Genomic DNA, 19,469 nt, shown 5'->3' with positions numbered 1-19,469 from the left:
ATCACTTAAATGCAAATGGCTCCTCGGTTTTCAGTCTTAACTTCTCTTTCTAGAGCTCTAGATCAGTATTTCCAACTGGAGTACTGCGTGTTCCATTGATTCCTTCATATTTCCCACATCTCATGGGGCCCCAGACCTGCTCTCTACTTTCATTTCTCATCTCAGTTCACGGCAGCAGCATCTACCCAGTCACTAGAGTTACAGTCACACGTCACATCTCCTTCTGTCCATGATTCTGATTAGCTAGAGCTGTTGCATCCACAGTCAGCATAACAACTCATAGTACTCAAGAACAAGGACTCTGCATCTGGGTTGCCAGGGCTCAGGCCCAGGTCTATTACTCACTAGGGGGGTGCTCTTGAGTCAGATGCTTAACCTCTATGTCTAATTTTACTCATCTATAAAATGAAGGTAACAGTAGTAGCTACTTCCTAGAGTTCTTGTGAAGATTAAATACATTTCTATTTGTAAAGTGCTTAGAACAGTGCCTGGCACATCATAAGTGTTACATAGGTGCTTGTTAATAAATTGGTCTTGAGTTTGTCCCCCCCCAGTCCGTCCGTCACACTGCTGACAGATGTTTTTGAGGGGCTACCAATTTTTATGTTAAATCAGGGGCCAGTCATTATGTTAAGTGTTTTATATGCAGAATCTCATTTAATTCTCCAAACAACTTGTGAGGGAGGTGTGATAATACCCATTTAAAAGAGGAGGAAACTGGGGCTTTAAGAGCTAGTGCACTTTGCTGAAGATCACATAGTTTGTAAATGCCAGAGTTGGGATTTTAATTCAGGCCTGTTTACTCGCAGAGCTAGTGTTCAAAACCAGGAAGCTACACTAGCCTGCTTTTCCAAACCTGAGTTAGTCACTCACTGCTTAACCTTCTTCAAAGACCCCACACTGCCTATGCCGTCAGGAACTATTCCTTCACAATCTTGTTGCAACTTAACTTTATTTCCTACAACTTTCCTCCATGTGGCCTCCTGTTTCCTTCTTCCTTTTCCCTCTCTTGCCCTCTTTTCCTTTGTTCCTTCAACCTTTATTGAATGCCTGAGTGCCAGGCACTGTGCTAAATTGGAGAAAACAAGAGATGAGCAGTTTATCTTCAAGGACCTCATAGTCTGATACAAACTATTATTGACAATACAGTAAGGGGAGTGCACTCAGGCAATGTGGGAGCCAGACTGGGAAGACAAGGGACAGGAGCAGGGAGAGTGTATTAGTCCGTTTTCACGCTGCTAATAAAGACATACCCAAGACTAGATAACTTATAAAGGAAAAGAGGTTTAATGGACTCACAGTTCCACATGGCTAGGGAGGCTTCACAATCATGGTGTAATGTGAAGAAGGAGCAAAGGCACGGCTTATGTGGCAGCAGGCAAGAGAGTATGTGCAGGGGAGCTGCCCTTTATAAAACCATCAGATCTCATGAGACTTTTCCACTATCACAAGAACAGCATGGGAAAACCTGCCTCCATGATTCAATTACTTGCCACCAGGTCCCTCCCAAGACATGTGGGGATTATGGGAACTAAGATTCAAAATAAGATTTGGGTGGGGACACAGTCAAACCGTATCAGACGGTTTCTTTGAGAGGGGACATTTGGCTGCCTTAAAGGATACTCTGGTCAGAAAATTTCTTGTCATTCTTTAACAATTCTGACTTTGCCTTTTGCTTTAGGGAATCTTTGGGGTGTCTTTTTCCCTGTCGGATGATTGATTAAGACTGGATTTCAAAATCGGCTTCTCTGATCCTTGGATGTTTGTTTCTTTACACACACCTCAATTATAGCATGTATCGCACTGTAGTCTAAGAGCTATTGGTCTATCTGCCCATCTTTTTTTTTTTTTGAGAGAGAGAGTCTTGCTCTGTCTCCCAGGCTGGAGTGCAGTGGTGCAATCTTGGCTCACTGCAACCTCCACCTCCCGGGTTCAAGTGATTCTCTCACCTTAGCCTCCTGAGTAGCTGGGACTACAGGTGTGCACTGCCATGCCTGGCTAATTTTTGTATGTTTAGTAGAGATGGGGTTTCCCCATGTTGGACAGGCTGGTCTTGAACTCCTGACCTCAGGTGATCCTCCCGCCTCGGCCTCCCAAAGTGCTGGGATTACAGGCATGAGTTACTGTGCCTGGCAGGAAATTTATTATTAAATCTACTTCTGTGGATAAATTAAGTTGTCATGTCCTGGGTGGCAGGGCTCTGGATCAGGCATGAGAAAAATCAAGAATTTTAGAGCTAGTTTTGAGAGTTTCCTTACTTTCTTGGGTTGGGCCATGGTTCCAGAATTTTGTGCACAATTAAGGCATAGAGGTATGGTGCTGCTGGGGGCAGTGTGCCATGGTCCACCAGGGTTGCTACTAAGAATTTCCCATTCGAGTCCATGACTGGCTAAAGGCAGGAATCTCTTTTGCAGCTGTCCCTGGTTCCCTTTTCCCAGGCACAACATACAGCCCTTTCCTTTCTGTGGTCTCGTCTCCTTCCTGGTAGCACACACATTCCTTTTTGCCTGTCTCTTTCTCCTGGCAAGGTTTACCTCCAGCAGAGGGGAATCTTTATGGTGAGTAGACGGAGGTCTGAGGTGACAGGAGTCCTCACTCTTCTTTCTTTATTTTTTTGACCTTGATTACCCTTTCACCAGAGGTTAAGGCTTTTATACAGAAAAAGCCAGAAAGACTCATAGTCTATGCCTATTTTCCATCTTGTGTCATCCCTCTCCTGGGGAAATGATTGCAGAATCCCTATTGGCATGAATTAAGGGGAAGAGAAAGGGGAAAAAAGTACATGGAGAAAAAAAAAAAGACAACAGCAGAGAATGATATCTCAGAGTACTGCTCCAGGCATAGTAGTTCCCTAGTAAATCTTGAAATCTTATCAAAATTGTGAGGGTTAGGCTGAGCAACGTGGCTCATGGCTGTAATTCCAGCACTTTAGGAGGCCTAGGTGGGAGGACTGTTTTAGCTTAGGAGCTCAAGACCAGCCTGGGCAACATAGCAAGACCCACATCTCTCCCAAAAATAAACAAAAAAATTAGTTGGGCATAATGGCATGTGCCTGTAGTCCCAGCTACTCAGGGGGCTGAGGTGGGAGGATTGCTCACAAACCTACGTGAGGTAAGGCTGCAGTGAGCCATGATGGTGTGACTGCACTCCAGCCTGGGCAACAAAGCGAGACCAAAAAAAAAAAAAAAGTTAGAATCAAGGGACAAAGCACAAGTAACAGGTTCAGAATAGTACTTGGTACAGGAAGAGTGAGTGCTCAATAAATTATTATTAGGTCTCCTCTACCCAGGGCAGGAGCTGGGTTTCTGTCCTGAATTGGGACTTCCAAGACAATCACTCCCACACTCAGTGTAGTACAGAGCTCCGTGAGTGATCTCTGCCCATGTTCCCCAGGGACAGTTCAGCCTGGATGCTGGGCCTGTTTCTGGTTTTACTGGGGTGGGCTTAGAGCTGTACTTCTACGGGGTTCTCTTTCCTCTCAACGTTGGTTTCCCTCCCAACCCTCACCCCCAACCCCAGGAAGCTCAGTTTACAAGTGCAGTTGGTACCCGCACTTGGCGTTTTTTTTGGCTTTTCTGATAGCCCTGGGACTAGACAATTACATTGAACTTCAGAAGCAGCATGCACTTTTTGGCATTGATGTCTTTAATTAAATTCAGTAAGCATTTATTGAGCACCTAGAGTGTGTAAAATACTGTTCCTTTAAATACATTTAGTCCTGAACTGTTTTACCTTCTTAGTTTGGATCAGTGCTGATCCATTTCTTAAAGGTTTTATGAAGCATAAATATCAAAATGGAAAAATATTTGCACAGTTCTTTGTAAATATAAACGTCTTGTGTGGATTATTGTTGCTACAGTATTAATATTAATTGCAGTAACAACACTGCTGCTTACCAGACAGGCGGTAGACAGCAGCTGTAGGCCAACAGGAGCCAGACTGAAGAGGTCCGGGGAGGTGCCTCCAGCACCTACGGCGCACAAGGGGCGGAGTCTTAAGAAACGTACCCAAGCCCCACCCCTTACAGCAGCCCCCTTCGTCAGGGCGGTGTAGGCGGTTACCATGGCGATGACGTCTAGGGGGCGGGGAGGGGCGGGGCTATGGAGAGGAGGAGGAAGATGGCGGGCGGGCTGCTCTGAAGAGACCTCGGCGGCGGCGGAGGAGGAGAGAAGCCCAGCGCCGCGCCGCGCCGGGGCCCATGTGGGGAGGAGTCGGAGTCGCTGTTGCCGCCGCCGCCTGTAGCTGCTGGACCCGAGTGGGAGTGAGGGGGAAACGGCAGGATGAAGTTCGCCGAGCACCTCTCCGCGCACATCACTCCCGAGTGGAGGAAGCAATACATCCAGTATGAGGTACCGGCAGCGGCTGGGGTGTGGGAGGACTCGGAGGGGCCACCATTTCGCCGGTCCTGACGTCCACCGCCGCCTTCCGCTTCAGCTGGCTCCCTGTGCCCGGGCAGACTTTGACCCGCTGCCGCGGGGAGCCACTGCGGCATCCCCGCCGCGGCCGGCCGCCTCCCGGCTCCGCTGTCCTTCCCCTCCCCCGCAGCCGCGCTGCCGCCGGGGTAACGGATATGCAGGCGGAGGGCCGGGAGGAAAGGCGCTGCCCGGGCCGGGCCGGGGCCGGGGCCGGGGAACGGTGGGAGGGTGAGCTGCAGGTGGGGGAGTCACGGTGCGAGGGCAGCCCCGGGTCGCGGCGGTTCCGCGCTAATCCCCTTCTCCCCACTCGCCCTGACCTCTCGTCCCCACCCTGGGCGAGCGCCCCCTCGCCAAGGTTAGGTCTTGTTTCTCTCTCTACACCTCTCACCAAGGAATCCTTCTCTTCCAAGAGAAGCCCCTCCAGTGATTTCCTTCATTCCAAAGAGCCCTTCGGCTTTTTCCCACTTGCCCACTGTTGACAGACAAAGGCTTTGTAACGGGGTTGAAACTTAAGTGTGTATCACATATGCAGTGGTTATAGTTTTTGTAAACACGTTGTAATCAACTATTCTGCTTTGATAATAGGACTCTTTACTGATTGCATGAAGTCTACAGAGTAATAACATCTTTGTTTTTGCCTCTCGTTTTGGAATGGAGGGAAGAGGGAGAGGAGAATTATTTACATTTTTATATTTTCTGCTAAGTTTTTGCTAGCTGGGGAGAAAATTAGTAAACAATATACCTTACCTGTGTATTACAGAAATCATGCTCCCCATTCCCTCCCAATTTCTATGCTAACACTCCTGGAAGGTATTTAATAGATAATAAGGAACCTTACGTTAATACAGGGAAAAATAAAGATAATGAACCCATTTATATGTTCAGAAGACAAGATACCTAAGAGGCTTTAAGCATTGCAATAGGTTATTCTCAGTAGCTGGCAATTCAGCTCCTGGATAGAGAAAGACAGACTTATCTCTAACCTCCAGAAATTCACATCTGTTTTGTGTGCAGGAACAAAGAATATAAAATGAATATGAACACACATAACTTAGCTAGGTTTTATGAATTAAACTATTTTAGTTCTCCATTTAATTTTCATGTAAGTTTGGAGTTAGGAGGTTTGGGCGATAGCAGTGAGTGTCTTTATTCATATAGCCATTGTAATAATTGAAGAAGACAGGGAAAGAGATGCAGGTAGGTTAAACAGAATCTTGAATATTGCGAAATAAATTCACTTGCAACCTAGAGTATTTGATTATTGCTAGAAATGAAAGGCCTATAATTATTAATGCTTTATTGTCACTCAATTTCCTACAGTATTTTGTGGCCATGTTTTGTAAGAATGAATGAAATAAGGGACTAACATTTGAGCCTGCAGAGTTGATTTATTGTTTCTAATAACGTTCAGTTTTAAAACCTTGGCTAGAGTCCAAGTGATGGTTTTTATTGAAAGAAGGGTATTGGTCTTTCATCTTTCTAGTAGTAATTTTCAGCACCACTGCCAGTTCTTCATAGAGGCACAGGATAGGAGCATGCTGAAGCACATCTTATATTTGTTATATAGCATGGAATGCTTTGGGCAGAAGTAATAGTGGCTGGATGTATGCCATGATTCATTTTAGGTATTTCAACACTTAACTATTTCATAGAATTGTATTAATTTGCAATATCTAGGGCTGGAAGGAGAAGCATACAATTTAGTTTGAAAATGCAACCCTCTTAATTTGTAATGTCACTTTTGTGGCTGGAGAACCACAGTGATTCTGGGACTCCTCATTCACATAGTCCACTTGGATACTGTTCCTAAATGTTTACTGTAGGTTGGTCACAGAGGGGCAAAATTCCTGAGGTTATGTTGTGTCTGCATTATCTTTCTCAGGGCAGTTATAAATTATGTTTTGAAAAATTCGTTTATTGTGGATAATTGAAATTCGATTCTGCGGAGAGTTACTACTATATGGCTCCTGTCCTAGATAAACTCATCGTTTGGTAGACAAAATTAAATGAGGCGCACTTTTCTTTGTAAATTGGAATCAACGAATATTTTATAGGGTTGGAATCTTTGTTTTGTGTGTTGTTTCTGAAGAGTTGGTGCTGTTCCTTTCAAAGTAATAGAGAGATGTAAATAAGAGTCTTTAGAGTCCAGGAATTTTAGCAGTTTAAAACTTTGGGGAAAAAGGACATCCATAAAAATTCGCTAGAGAAAAGGACCTTTTCATAATGAATTAAACTGTAGTTTCTCATATGAAGATGATGCTCTTAAAACACTATCAGTAGAACAGATGCTGGGATTTATTTTTCAAGCACTGGTGGTGAATTTTTGGTATTTTACCCTTGGTTTCTAGCCTAGGGTGCTTTCTAGTGTCGTGAATCAATGTGAACTGTTCAGCTTCTTTGGTTTTTGTGTCATTTTGCTATATTAAATATTACTTGAAATAAGCAGAGAATTAGAATCTGAAAATTTTGCTTTACATCTATAATTATATTTAATTATATGTAATATGTATATATCGTAACACAGTAAATACCGGTTGTTGTATATGTTAGCCATGAGCCCTGGGGACAATCTTTTTTGCCTTTCCCGGGCTCGCTCTTCTTCCATAAAGTAAGTATATAGGGCCAGAGCTTTTCAAGGGCCATTATAGGTCATGTTTTTGATTTAACTTTTAATGGTTTTTATTCCTTGAATTGATAAAATTATTAATGGTAATAACCCATCAATATCCTGAAAATTATTATATTTTTAATTTAAAAATAAGTTGTGGTGCTCATAGATTCAGTCTTCATAGGCAGAATAATAAAGCATAAAATAATAGACCAACATGGAGAAGCCATATAAAGAAAATCTCTTCAATCCATTTGTAAGTAGTTTGTACAAAGAATAAACACAAACAAGCCGAGACTATTCCTGTTTCCAGTAATGTGTTTGAGTATAAATTTTGGCATATAAAATAGAACACCGGTAAATCTTTGTAAGAGCTTTTTTAAAATTTAGAATTAGTGACTATATATTTTAAAGCTCTGCAATTGATTAATCAAAATTAACTGAGACTGGTTTCAACCAAATAGACTAATATGACCATGTTAATATTTTGCAGAATATTAGCAGAAGAAGCAAATATATTTGGTGCTTTAGGCTGCTGACTTTCCCTAGGGCCTTGTGTTTCTTTGGTTTCTCAGGACCCAGGAATGATTTTTTTCAGTGTATCCTTTGTTTTGTAATAAAATAACAAGGTTTCTAAATTACCGGATTTTAGAGCTAAAAGGGAATTTAAAGATTATCTACCTTGTTTTTCCAGGCAAGGAAACTAAGGTCCAGAAGGGTTAAGCCACTTGTTTAGGAATATGTGTATATGTCTCTTGAGCATGTGTAAGCATTGAGAGTCAGGTCACACTGTGTGATCCTGATGAAACCATTTCTTCTTTTAGCTAAGAAACATCTAAGTTTCTTTAATGTTAGAGAATTGGACTTGATTTCTAAGCTCACAACTCCGTATTATTTAAGGACTCATCCAGCTCTAAAATTCTGTGCTTTTTAATGGTTTAATTATGTTTGATATATGAAGAGGACAGAAGTTAACAGGACTATTAATAGCATCCTTTAAAATTAATAATATCCTTTCAAAAATTTTTGATATTTTGATCTGTGAATAAGATGTTAACCCAGTGAAACTCTCTTATTTAACTTAAAAAGGGATGACGATGAATTAATTTTTTATTGCAGGATTTTGGAAAAGAGAGGTTCTGCATGAACTACACTTCCCTTATATTCAGGTGTAAGGAGACATTACCATAACATTATTGCGATTTTCATTTATAGGACTCTCCCATGGGAACACCTGTGTTACAGGCTTCAGTTTCCCAAAGGTATTATGTTGATTAGGTGGGTTTAACTTGTGTTGCTGCAACTTGTTTGAAATTTCCAGTTTGGCCACCCGATGGGGCACAAACCACACTTTTTCTTTCAGACACTTTTGTAAATCAAAGTATAGTATAGTGTATTTAAGGTAACACTTGTAAATGATTGCGTCAATGAGATGGTTGGCATTTACAAATGTTTCTTAAGTGAGTGAATGAATGTTGTAAAGACAGGAAGCTGTAACTATTCTTTATCATCTTTAAGTGTGTTAGCGTGAGTATCCTGGAAAGATTATACTTGTCCGTTTATCCTGAAGGTTGATTTTGGATCAGCTTTTGGATGAAGGCCCAGATCATAAGAACCTAAGAATCTTATTTGACCTGGGGTGACCATGGTAAGTTAGTCCTAGCTTCAAATTCAGTCCTAATCTGGGAAGCATTTAAGAGAATGATTGAGTTGTGCTGGGTAAGGATTTCAGGTATATTTGAGTTGTAGGCCCCAAAGGAGTGTGCCCAAAACTCCCATGGAGTAAAGAGAAGACAGTGTTAGAAAAGTAAGGGGGCTGGACACAGTGGCTCACGCCTGTAATCCCAGCACTTTGGGAGGCCGAGGCAGGCGGATCACTTGAGGTCAAGAGATCGAGACCATTCTGGCCAACATGGTGAAACCCCATCTCTACTAAAAATACAAAAATTAGCTGGGTGTGGTGGTGCATGCCTGTAGTCCCACCTACTAGGGAGGCTGAGGCAGGAGAATCGCTTGAACCGGGGAGGCGGAGGTTGTGGTGAGCTGAGATTGTGCCACTGCACTCCAGCCTGGCAAAAGAGTAAGACTTCATCTCAAAAAAAAAAAAAAAAGAAAAGAAAAGTAAGGGAAGACAGAACTGTTAATTTTACTTACTTTTATGCATAAGAAAAGGAAGAAATACAATTTTACTAGTATTTAATAAATGGATTGATGCAGTACCCCTGCTAAGGAGGTCGTGCACAGGTATTCTGAGGAAAACAGAAGGATTGCCAGTGGCTTTTTCACTTGTTTGTTCACTTTGGCAGATAATCATTAATCCAGTTATGGGTGCATAATTAAATGAATCTATAAATTATTATCTAGTTTTAGCCAAATCAACCGCTAGGAAATAGACATGTTTTAAAAAGACTCCTGTAAAGATTCCATAATAGTAATACCAATAATGCAAGCACAAGTGAACAACAAGAAAATGACAACAGAGCTGAGGTTTCTCCTTCTAGTGCTAGCTTTTTGGCAGCCAAATTACAGATAAAAACAATGACACTTTAGTAGACTTGACAAGAAGTTTGCCAAAAATTTAAAAATTATTAAGCTAATTCTTTTTTTTTTTTTTTCCTGAGACGGAGTCTTGCTCTGTCACCCAGGCTGTAGTGCAGTGGCCTGATCTCAGCTCACTACAACCTCCGTCTCCCAGGTTCAAGCCATTCTTGTACCTCAGCTTCCCAAGTAGCTGGCATTACAGGCGCACACAACTACACCCAGCTAATTTTTGTATTTTTAGTAGAGACGGGGCTTCACCATGTTGGCCAGGCTGGTCTTGAACTCCTGTTCTCAAGTGATCCGCCTGCCTCAGCCTCCCAAAGTGCTGGGATTACAGGCATGAGCCACCACTCCTGGCCTAAGCTAACTCTTTGAAGTAAGGTTTTACATCTACTGTCAGTCACAATGAACTTGACTGTAAGTATATGTATTATGAGTATTCTGCCTTCGTGAGGTCTGTTTTTTCAGTTTATAGCCATTATAATTAAGTTTGAAAATCAAATGAATCCTGAACTGTGAACCGGACCTTTGAAATACTGTATCATAAAATGTTAAATGAAGATTTTATTTAAAAAACTTTTTTTGTTTTTTTAATGAAAATTAAAAAAATGAAACTTTTCAGTTATGTTCTCTAAAGGCATTGCTATTGATAATTTCTTAGATCAAAAATATTTTTGTACTATTCATAAATGAAAGGTAGAAATTATTTCATCTTTGTGTCATCTTTTTAAAACTTCTATTTTAAACAATTTGTTTTACATTGTACACAGATACAGATGGGTATAATTAATAAATATGCATATATTGGAGATACATAATAAAACTTTTTTTAAATAGGGATTTGACATAATAAAAGTTTGGAAGACTTTGCCCAACTTGTACAGATTAACCACAGCTGGTTTGTGGGTTGCCTGGTATTGAGGTGGCCTTTGGGAATGAGAGAGTGTCAGAATTCACCAGGGTTCTTGCCCAGTGTATTTGCCTTTTCAGGTCTTTCCTTATCTAGTAAATGCTAAAAGAAGCCAGCAGAGAAAGCCCATGAACAAATACCTTACAAATCATTCGTTCATTCCACAAATTTATAGAAGTCTTCCTTTGCTATAGGCTGATTTGTCATTAAGTGCTAGCTTTCAGTACCTTAAAAATAGCAGGAAAAAACTAAAACACACACACACCAAATTTGTGTGTATGTGTGTATTTGTTTTTGTATTTCAGTCAACATAGTATTTTTAAAATTAAAAAGTGGTGTAGAAAGGGAAGACTGAAGATTGAGGACTTGGAGCATGGATATAAATTTGTATTACTTTTGTAATACAAGTAAATCTTGTATTACTTTATACTTTTGTATAAATTTGGATTATTTTTGTAACTTAAGTTATATTCCTTTAAGGTCTTAGTTGTTTACTCAGACTGATATTTAGTCACCTATTTCTTCTCATCACCAGGCAAGTGTGGTATGTATAGGGACTGATCAGAAAATCTTTTAAAAATTAGGCTGGGCATGGTGGCTCACACCTGTAATCCTAGTACTTTGGGAGGCCAAGGCTGGCAGATCGCCTGAGATCAGGAGTTCGAGACCAGCCTGGCCAACATGGTGAAACCACATTTCTACTAAAAATACAAAAATTAGCTGGGTGTGATGGCGTGTGCCTGCTACTTGGGAGGCTGAGGCACAAGACTTGCTTGAACCTGGGAGGCGGAGGTTGCAGTGAGCTGAGATAGCACCACTGCACTCCAGCCTGGGTGACAGAGTGAGACACTGTGTGGGGGAAAAAAAAAAACAAACCCTTTAAAAATTGTTTATTTGCTAGGGAGTCAAAGGAAAATATAATTAATCTACTGTAAACATAACTTAAAATTTTCATAATCGCTATAACAAGAGGCTTAATGTATTGATTAAGAAAACATAGCCATCTTTTATTAATTGAGGATGACTTGCTGTATTAGAAAGACCTTGGACCAGAAATCAGATATAAATCCTAAAATCCAGTTCCATCATTGACTATTCGTAAATAACTGGTGAACAAGTGATTTTTTTCAAGATTGAAGGACTGAAATTTAATCATAGAGAAAAGTGAGAAGTTTTTAGGTTATTTTTGTGTGAGTTACTTATCTAGGCTAAATTTGGTAAAGCTGTAATTCATAGAGTAATCCATGTGCTTTGTGGGCTTTTTTTATACCTTAGACTAGTGGTTCTCAAACTTTTTGGTCTCAGGACCACTTGAAACTCTTTTAACAGTTATTGAGGATTCCAGTGTACATTGATACATATACTGTATTAGAAGTTTGAAGATAGCCTGAAAAAAGGTTCTCTAGTCTTATCAAACATGGAAGAGGATAAAGGAGTTCCCTGGGTGAGGAGTGTCTGGTATCTGCCCCACATCAAGGACAATAGAGAAAAGAAAGTTGGCTTCCCTGCATCTCATGTGATCCCTAATTCTACTTTCCTTTCTTTAAATTGAATTAGCAGAAGTGTGGTAAGCTTGTCATTAAAGAGAAAGGAATTAACATTTATTGAGCAGTTAGGAACCAGGTGTCAGCTGTTTTACATATGTTATCTCAATGTTCACAACAGTTTTGTAAGATAGATGATTTATTATCTCCATTTTACTGATGAGGAAACCCAGGCTTAGAGAGATCAGTAATTTGCTTAAGGCTTATATACTTAGTAAGTAAATGGAACCAGAATTTGAAATTAAATCAAATCAGACTGTGGAGCTGTTGCTTTTATATGGAAATTGTAAATAACAGCAGTGGTGGTAGTAGTGGCAATAACAGCAGCTGTTATTTTTTGAGCGCTTACTGTATCAGGCACTGTGGTAAGTTCTTTAAAAACACCTCTTAGAGCGTAGGTTGTTAGCTCCGTTTCTAGATGGGGGAGACTGAATCTTGGAGCCATTAGGTAACTGATAATGTTGATAGTAATTGTGGATAGCTAATTGTGGATAGCTAATTGTGGAGATTGTAAGAGCCCATGCTCTTAATTCCTGTGGCCTACTGTTTTATGAAAAATGAATAAATCCATCCACTTATATATACATACATTTAGGCCTGGTCTGACCTGTTCTCAGGCACCACTGACCTTTCTACAGCCCAGTGAAGTAATGGCGGGTCTATTTTTAGTCCCAGGTCTTAGTCCGCATAGTTTGGAGATAGTAGAGTGTGGTCTGTAGGATAGTGTTCACCTCTGTTAAATTATATTTCCCTCAAGGTTATCAGTGTAACTATTACTGGACAGCCAGCTGGTAAATAAAGGAACTTACGAAGATGAATCAGAAGAAAAAGATAAGGAGATAAGGTGATAAGGGTAAAAAGAGGAGGACAAAAGTGGACAGCTGTTTGCTATGCCTCAGTTTTGGTGTTTGGCTTCTGGATCATAAATCATGGAATGTTAGACTTGTAAGGAACTTTAAAGATTATTTAGCTCAACTTCCTTTTTTACCCAAATGGGAAAAGAGGTTAAATGATTCAGGTTATATGGTTTTGTTCGTAGCTGAGTTAACACAATCACCCTGATTCATTTTATTGCTCATTATTTTATATAATATGCTAGTATATTAATAACACATAGAAAAAACTCTGAAGCCAGTCTACCTAAGTTTATATTCCAGCTCCACCAACTTACTAGTTGAGTGACTTCAGGCAAGTCAGTTAACCTTTTTGTGCTTCAGTTTCCTCATCTGTAAAACAGGGATAATAATAGTACTTAACAGGATTGTTGTGAGGATTAAATGAGTTAAAAATATGAAAAGTGTTTAGAACAATACCTGGCACATGGTAACAGCAATAAATTTCCTATTAAAATTATTTCTTCTGTAGAGCTCAACAATACTAAATAATGATTGGCTAATATTATTTTTGACTGGGAAAGTGAGACTCAAAGCTTGTTCCTCCAGGTTTGTCCAGTTTAGGTTTTCATGGAAAATGGCTTTGTTGATTTTTCGCTAATATTTTTCTTAATAAATCACTCTTAACCTTTTTGTATAGAGTAAGAAAACCAGGTGAGAACAATTATGTGGCTGTGAGGTAAGTTAATTCTCTTGTAACTTGTATTCATCTCAGTTATAGACTGTGTCTATATATTTGTTTTTAGAATTGAGGTGAAATTTGCATGTGTATTAAGTATGTCTGAATGGCTTAAGTGAGTTGCTTGAGTTTTTAGTGGGTATCTGATTTTAGTTCTTTTCAATTTTCTAGTGAAAATTTAATTTTTAATCTTTTTTAGAGTTGAAAGAGACCTTCTCAACCCCTCTGTTTTACAAATGAATAAATTGAGAGCAGAGATGCCAAGATACCTGATCAGAGTCTCACAACTAGCAAATAGCAGAGCCTGATGTAAGAATGTTGGCTTTCTGCTTACTGCTGTACCTTGTTAAGGCCTATCATTGCTGTATAAACATTGCTTTGAAATTTTAAGAATGAAGTTTCTTTGTAAGAGTCAGTAGGGATTTAAATGTTCTTGTTAATGATTATTCAGATACTCTACATTAATACATTTATCTGTATCTAATCCATTAGATCCCATTAACAACCTGAAATAGTTCTTGCAAATGCCAATTAAAAGACTGGGTAAATTAATGATGTTATCGTTTACCCAACAACAAGAAAGTTAGGCATTGCCCTATTTAGTTATGGTCATAAGTGGAAACCTATCTTGAGTGAGGAGATAGGACCGAGGAATTATGCTGAGGCTTGAGGGGTCAGGTAACAATGAAAGCAAGACTCAGGAAGGTTTAGAAATGAATTGGCCTCGTTCTTCTGTAACATTTGAATGTTAGCACAGGTTACATGTGTTACCTATACATGAAGAGTATATCCTCCACCTGTAACCCAAATTGCCAAGCCAAAGTCAGAGCATATATGGGTAGAGAAGATAAGAATATGAATGAAACCAGTTTACTAAGTATACATGAGTGTCCACTTTCTTTTTTTAAAAAAAATAATAAAACAATAATGATGATAATAACAACAGCTCATGTTTGTTGAGTGCTCTAGTGTGCCAGGCATTTTACATTTAATCCTTACCTTCTAAGGTAGGTTTTGTTATCCCCATTATAAGAAGATACCGAGTCTGAGATGAAATAGATTGCCCAAGGTCATGTAGCTAGGGAGTGGTAGAACCAGAATTCAGACACAGATATGACACAGATATTTCAGACCCTGAATTCTTAACTTGGTATTATGCTGTCAGGCAATATAGTAAGTAAGATTTAGTTCCTGCCTTAGAGGAGTTCTTAATTTGGGTGGTCTCCTAATCACAGTATGTACTGTGATTATGTTATAGAGGAATGACCAATTGATTTTGCTCTGGAGTGCAAAGACATTTATCTTGGAAGGATCTACAGAGGTGGTGTTTGAACTGGGTACTGGAGATTGAGTATGATTTTAACACATAGTGAAGAGGGGAAAGGGCACCTGGGGAAATCTAGGCAGTTAGAGTAATAGAGAACAGAGGCAAAGATGAGTGGAAGAATCCAGACATAGTTAATACAATCTGGTTTAGTTAGATGTGTTGAAGAGCTGGTAAAGTGAAGTTGGGAAGGTGAGCTGGGAGGGATGAAGGAGTGAAGGGCCTGTAATACCATTCTAAGAAGTTTAAACATTTTCCTGGTGTGAAGCATGAAGGATTTTAAAGAAGAGATTGGGAGAGGGGTTAGTTCAAAGTGAGGTGTGTAATCTAGATCTTGGAGGATACTTTGGAGAGTGCAAGACCAAAGACAGGAAAACCAAACAGCATAGCCAAAGATAATGAAGGCTTGAATTAATACCTTATTTAATCAATCTTAATATGTGCTTTTTTCACATTTTAACATCTGAAATCAGGGTATGTCTTATAATTAATGCTATGCCATAGTTTAATTGGCAGACATTTTTCCATTCTTAGAAGCACATAAAATAATGTTGTATATTATTATTAGTGGCATTCTAGATTTGATGAAATACAATAGTAATAGCATAACATTCACTGAATGCCTACTATTTGTCAGGCAGAGTAGTAGATACTTGTCAGTGTCCATCATCTAGCACAGTGTGTCTGTCACATTTAGCAACTCACATATTTGTTGAATGAATTATCTCATGTGATCCTTACAACAGGCCTGTTGACATAGGTGTTTAGCCCATTTTATAAGAAAATAGAGTCTCATATTTAAGTAATTATCCAAAGTCAAACAGCTAGTTAATGGTGGAGTTAAGATAATGAACCTAGGTCTGCCTTACTTCAGATTGCATTTTTTTATCACTATGGATGCTCTGTGGTTCCACTGAGATAGGAAGAGGGTTGAAGAAGAAGAGTGGATTTGAAATTTGATAGAACTATTAGGACTTTCACTGAAGGGATAAATAAATGCTGACGGAGTTCAAGTAGAAGGTGCATTTGAGGTCACTGTGTTGCTTGGGAACACCATTTGACTGGCTGCCAAGAAGCCTCTTAGAATGTCTTTACTCTGATGAATTCGGTGTGGCCCAGGTTCTCATCAGAATTTGGCCTTTTCCATAACTCTGGATTGATGGGGCTTGGGCAATAGTATATAACTAAGTGATTGATTGAATGATATTAAGCTCACATGGGAGTGATGTGTAAACATCTGGGTGCCAAATTACTAATTTATAATGAGAAATGTACCTAACGTTCACATTCTAGGCTAAAATACGTTTTTCCTGTCACCAAGCTGTGAAGGGAGATACATAATAACTAGAAGGTGGCTGGCTGATTATATACTATAATTAGAAAGAGAGAGTTGATGAAGTTAATGATGCATTTATTTAATGCTGTTAGGCCAGTGTCCCACAGTGTTTAAATGGGTCAGGTCCTCGGGTAGGGATGTCTTCCTCCTGGATTATGCTTGTATGTGCTGCCATTGTTTTGAGACTTTCCTTTTCCTATGCTTTTAATGCTGACCTCTCCCTCTTCTGATTTACTTTTTTTTTTTTTTAAGATAACATTAATACTACTGATACTGGTCTGTGACTTTTTTTTTTTACCTTTGCATCTATCTTCTGATCTATTGTATGTGAAGTTGAGAGTTTAGTTGGATTCCAACAGACTAATTTGAATTTGGATCTAATTATTTATTAGATGTAAGACCTCTCTGAGCCTTAGATTCTACCTGTAAAACAGTGGAAATATCTTTCTCAGTAATTATGATGTTGAGATAGTATGTATGTAAAACACCTAGCCTATATGTTACAGGCCAGTGGTTCCCAACCTTTTTGGCACCAGGGACCGGTTTTGTGGAAGACAGTTTTTCCACATACCAGGGGGAGGGGAAATGGTTTTGGGATGATTCAAGCATGTTACGTTTATTGTGCACTTTATTTTTATTGTATTTACATTGTAGTATATAATGAAATAATTATACAACTCAACATAATGTAGAATCAGTGGGAAGCAGAGCTTGTTTTCCTGCAACTAGATGGTCCCATCTGGGGCTGAGGGGAGACAGTGACACACAAAGTGTGTTGCTTATGTTCAGTCTACTCCGTAATCTGGTTTTGGTTGCTGTCATTGCAGAAAACCTGCTTCACAAAGATAGGAAGTTGGAAATGGAAGCAGGCTTTTCAGTGCTTTTGTGATAATCTCAGGACATTCTGCCTTGACTTGAATCCAGAATGTATGGAAATTTGAAGTTGTCTCAGACACACTTTTAAGTCCATCATCATTTGTGATCTCAAGCAGTTGCTCTTCTAGCATGGACAAAGCCAGTTCACCTGGTTTATTCACAGATAGGTTGCAGATCCATTCTTCCCCAGTTTGGGGGTCTTTTTTAGTTGGGAGGTAATGCTTAAACTCTTTTGAAAGCTGAGATAGGTGATCATGCACCAGCTGGGAGAAAGAAGGCCCTGGCTGAGCCTCTTTCAAAATCTGTGCTAATGTTTGAAACATGTCAGAAATCTCAGTGTTCGCTCGTCACCCCCATAATTCCAGTTTGGCTTTGAATGCAGCCACTTTATCTGCCAACTTGAACACAGTTGTCCATCTCTCCCGAAGTGACAGATTGAGTTTGTTGAGCAGGTTGAATGTGTCACACAAGTTAAGTTTTGCAACCCATTCTGTGTCACAGAAATATGCTGCTAGTGGTGACTGCTTTTCTGAAATCTCTGCAGCGGCTCTTGTAACTAAAAAACTCTGGCCAGTTTTAGAAAGCCCTCTCACTAAGAGAAGATGGATGCGCTCTGCATCCATCTCACAGAGCTGTGCAAACAGATGTGAGTTAAGGGCATGTACTTTAATGTTAATAATTTTAGTCACATCTTGCAAAATATTGTTCAGGCGACATTTTTCAGCTAGCCAGCATTTCTCCATGGATGACACAGTACATAGACTCAACATTCAGAAGTGACCTCTTTGACCCGAGTAGTGAAACCAGAAAGCCAGTCATGGCAGCTGCTCTGTCCATGCATATACCAACATAAAATGACCAATTCAGTTTTCCTGATATTTAATCATTCAAAAACTTGAATAGTTCTGCAGCTGTGGTGTTGGTTGGCAACAAAAGTACACATAACATATCCTTATGCATATCCTCCTGAAAACATGTAACACAGAAACAAGCATTGTTGCCTTGTTGTCAAGTCGGTAGACTTGTCAACCTGTATTCCATACTACAGTTCCCATTAAAGCTAACAATTGTGCTTCAGTATCCTCTGCTATTTCATCCATTCGTCTAGTTACAGTGCAAGCCAAAAGAGGAACACATGCCACCTTTTGAACTGCAGCCTCTCCATAAAGGTCATGACAAATGTCCTTAGCAGCAGACACGATCAACTCTTCACCAATAGTAAAGGGCTTCTTAGCTTTATTAGTGTGGTTAGCCACTAAGAATGATGCTCTCAGTGCAGACATATTTGATGAAGTGGTGGCTTTTAATAACTGCTTCTGTTCTTCATGTTCATGTTTTTTTTTTTTTTCTTTCAAAAAAGACTTATGTTTTAATGTAGGGTGCTTGGTCTCCATGTGATGAAGCAGTTTTGAAGGTTTCATGGCTTTCTTGAATAGCTGGTCGCCACATATACAAAGCTGGCTTGGAGAATGTGAATCACCTGTTGCAATGAACCTATTATTTAAGTAGAAGCCTTGGTATTTTCTTTTAAATGCAGCTTTCTTTTTTTTGCAGTCTTAGAATCCTCTGCTGTCTCATCATTGGGTCTTTTCCCCTATTCAAAGAAGCTCTCTGCTCACATTTGTTTTTTACTCATTTTGGCTAGGGTTAGCTTGTGGGCTTACCAAAACTGTGACTGAGACAAGTGCGCAGCGCAGGAAAGAGGTGTGGATGGAAGTAGTAAATAAAATAATGGGTGGGCCATGCATGGACTGCAATAAGTGTTGGATTCTGACTTAAAGCCTGCCACCAGATGCAGCTGTACAATTGATGTACGTCAATCCTCTTGCTACTATAAAGCCTGCCACAAGATGCAGCTTAATTGTCACTTACCACTCACTGGTAGGGTTTTGATAAGTGTCTGTAAGCAATTGATTTATTATGGTCTCTGTGCAGTCAAACCTCTCTGCTAATGTTAATCTGTATTTGCAGCTGCTTCACAGCACTAGCATCACTGCCTCAGCTCCACCTCAGATCATCAGGCATTAGATTCTCATAAGGAGCAGCAACCCAGAACCCTCGCATGCACAGTTCACAATAGGGTTCACCCTCCTATAAGACTCTAATGGCGCTGCTGATCTGACAGGAGGCAGAGCTCTGACCATAATGTGAGCAATGGGGAGCTGCTGTAAATATGGATGAAACTTCGCTTGCTCGCTTGCCCACTGCTCACCTCCTGCTGTACACTACTGTAGATTTTATATAAACACTGTACAGTTAGGCTACACTAAATTCATAAAAATTGTGCTTTAACATTATGATGGCTACAACAGCTGTGACTTTACTAAGGCAATAGGAATTTTT

The 19,469-nt window shown here is 39.9% G+C and overlaps 1 protein-coding gene across 1 annotated transcript in view; it reads left to right on the top strand.

Annotated features, from left to right (window-relative positions):
- Nucleotides 1-4,083: 4,083 nt before the first annotated feature.
- The window catches only part of XPR1 (xenotropic and polytropic retrovirus receptor 1), a 255,280-nt gene continuing 239,894 nt past the window's right edge, over nt 4,084-19,469 (top strand). Inside the window, exon 1 of the mRNA XM_030823915.1 lies at nt 4,084-4,349. Within this exon, the coding sequence (XP_030679775.1) occupies nt 4,281-4,349 (69 nt within the window). The 5' untranslated portion in view covers nt 4,084-4,280. The remainder of the gene's footprint in view (nt 4,350-19,469) is intronic.

Source organism: Nomascus leucogenys, chromosome 12 (assembly GCF_006542625.1).
Source record: "Nomascus leucogenys isolate Asia chromosome 12, Asia_NLE_v1, whole genome shotgun sequence".
Lineage (NCBI taxonomy): Eukaryota > Metazoa > Chordata > Mammalia > Primates > Hylobatidae > Nomascus > Nomascus leucogenys.
Note: the sequence above shows the minus strand (reverse complement) of the source record. Positions and strands in the feature narration are given on the sequence as shown.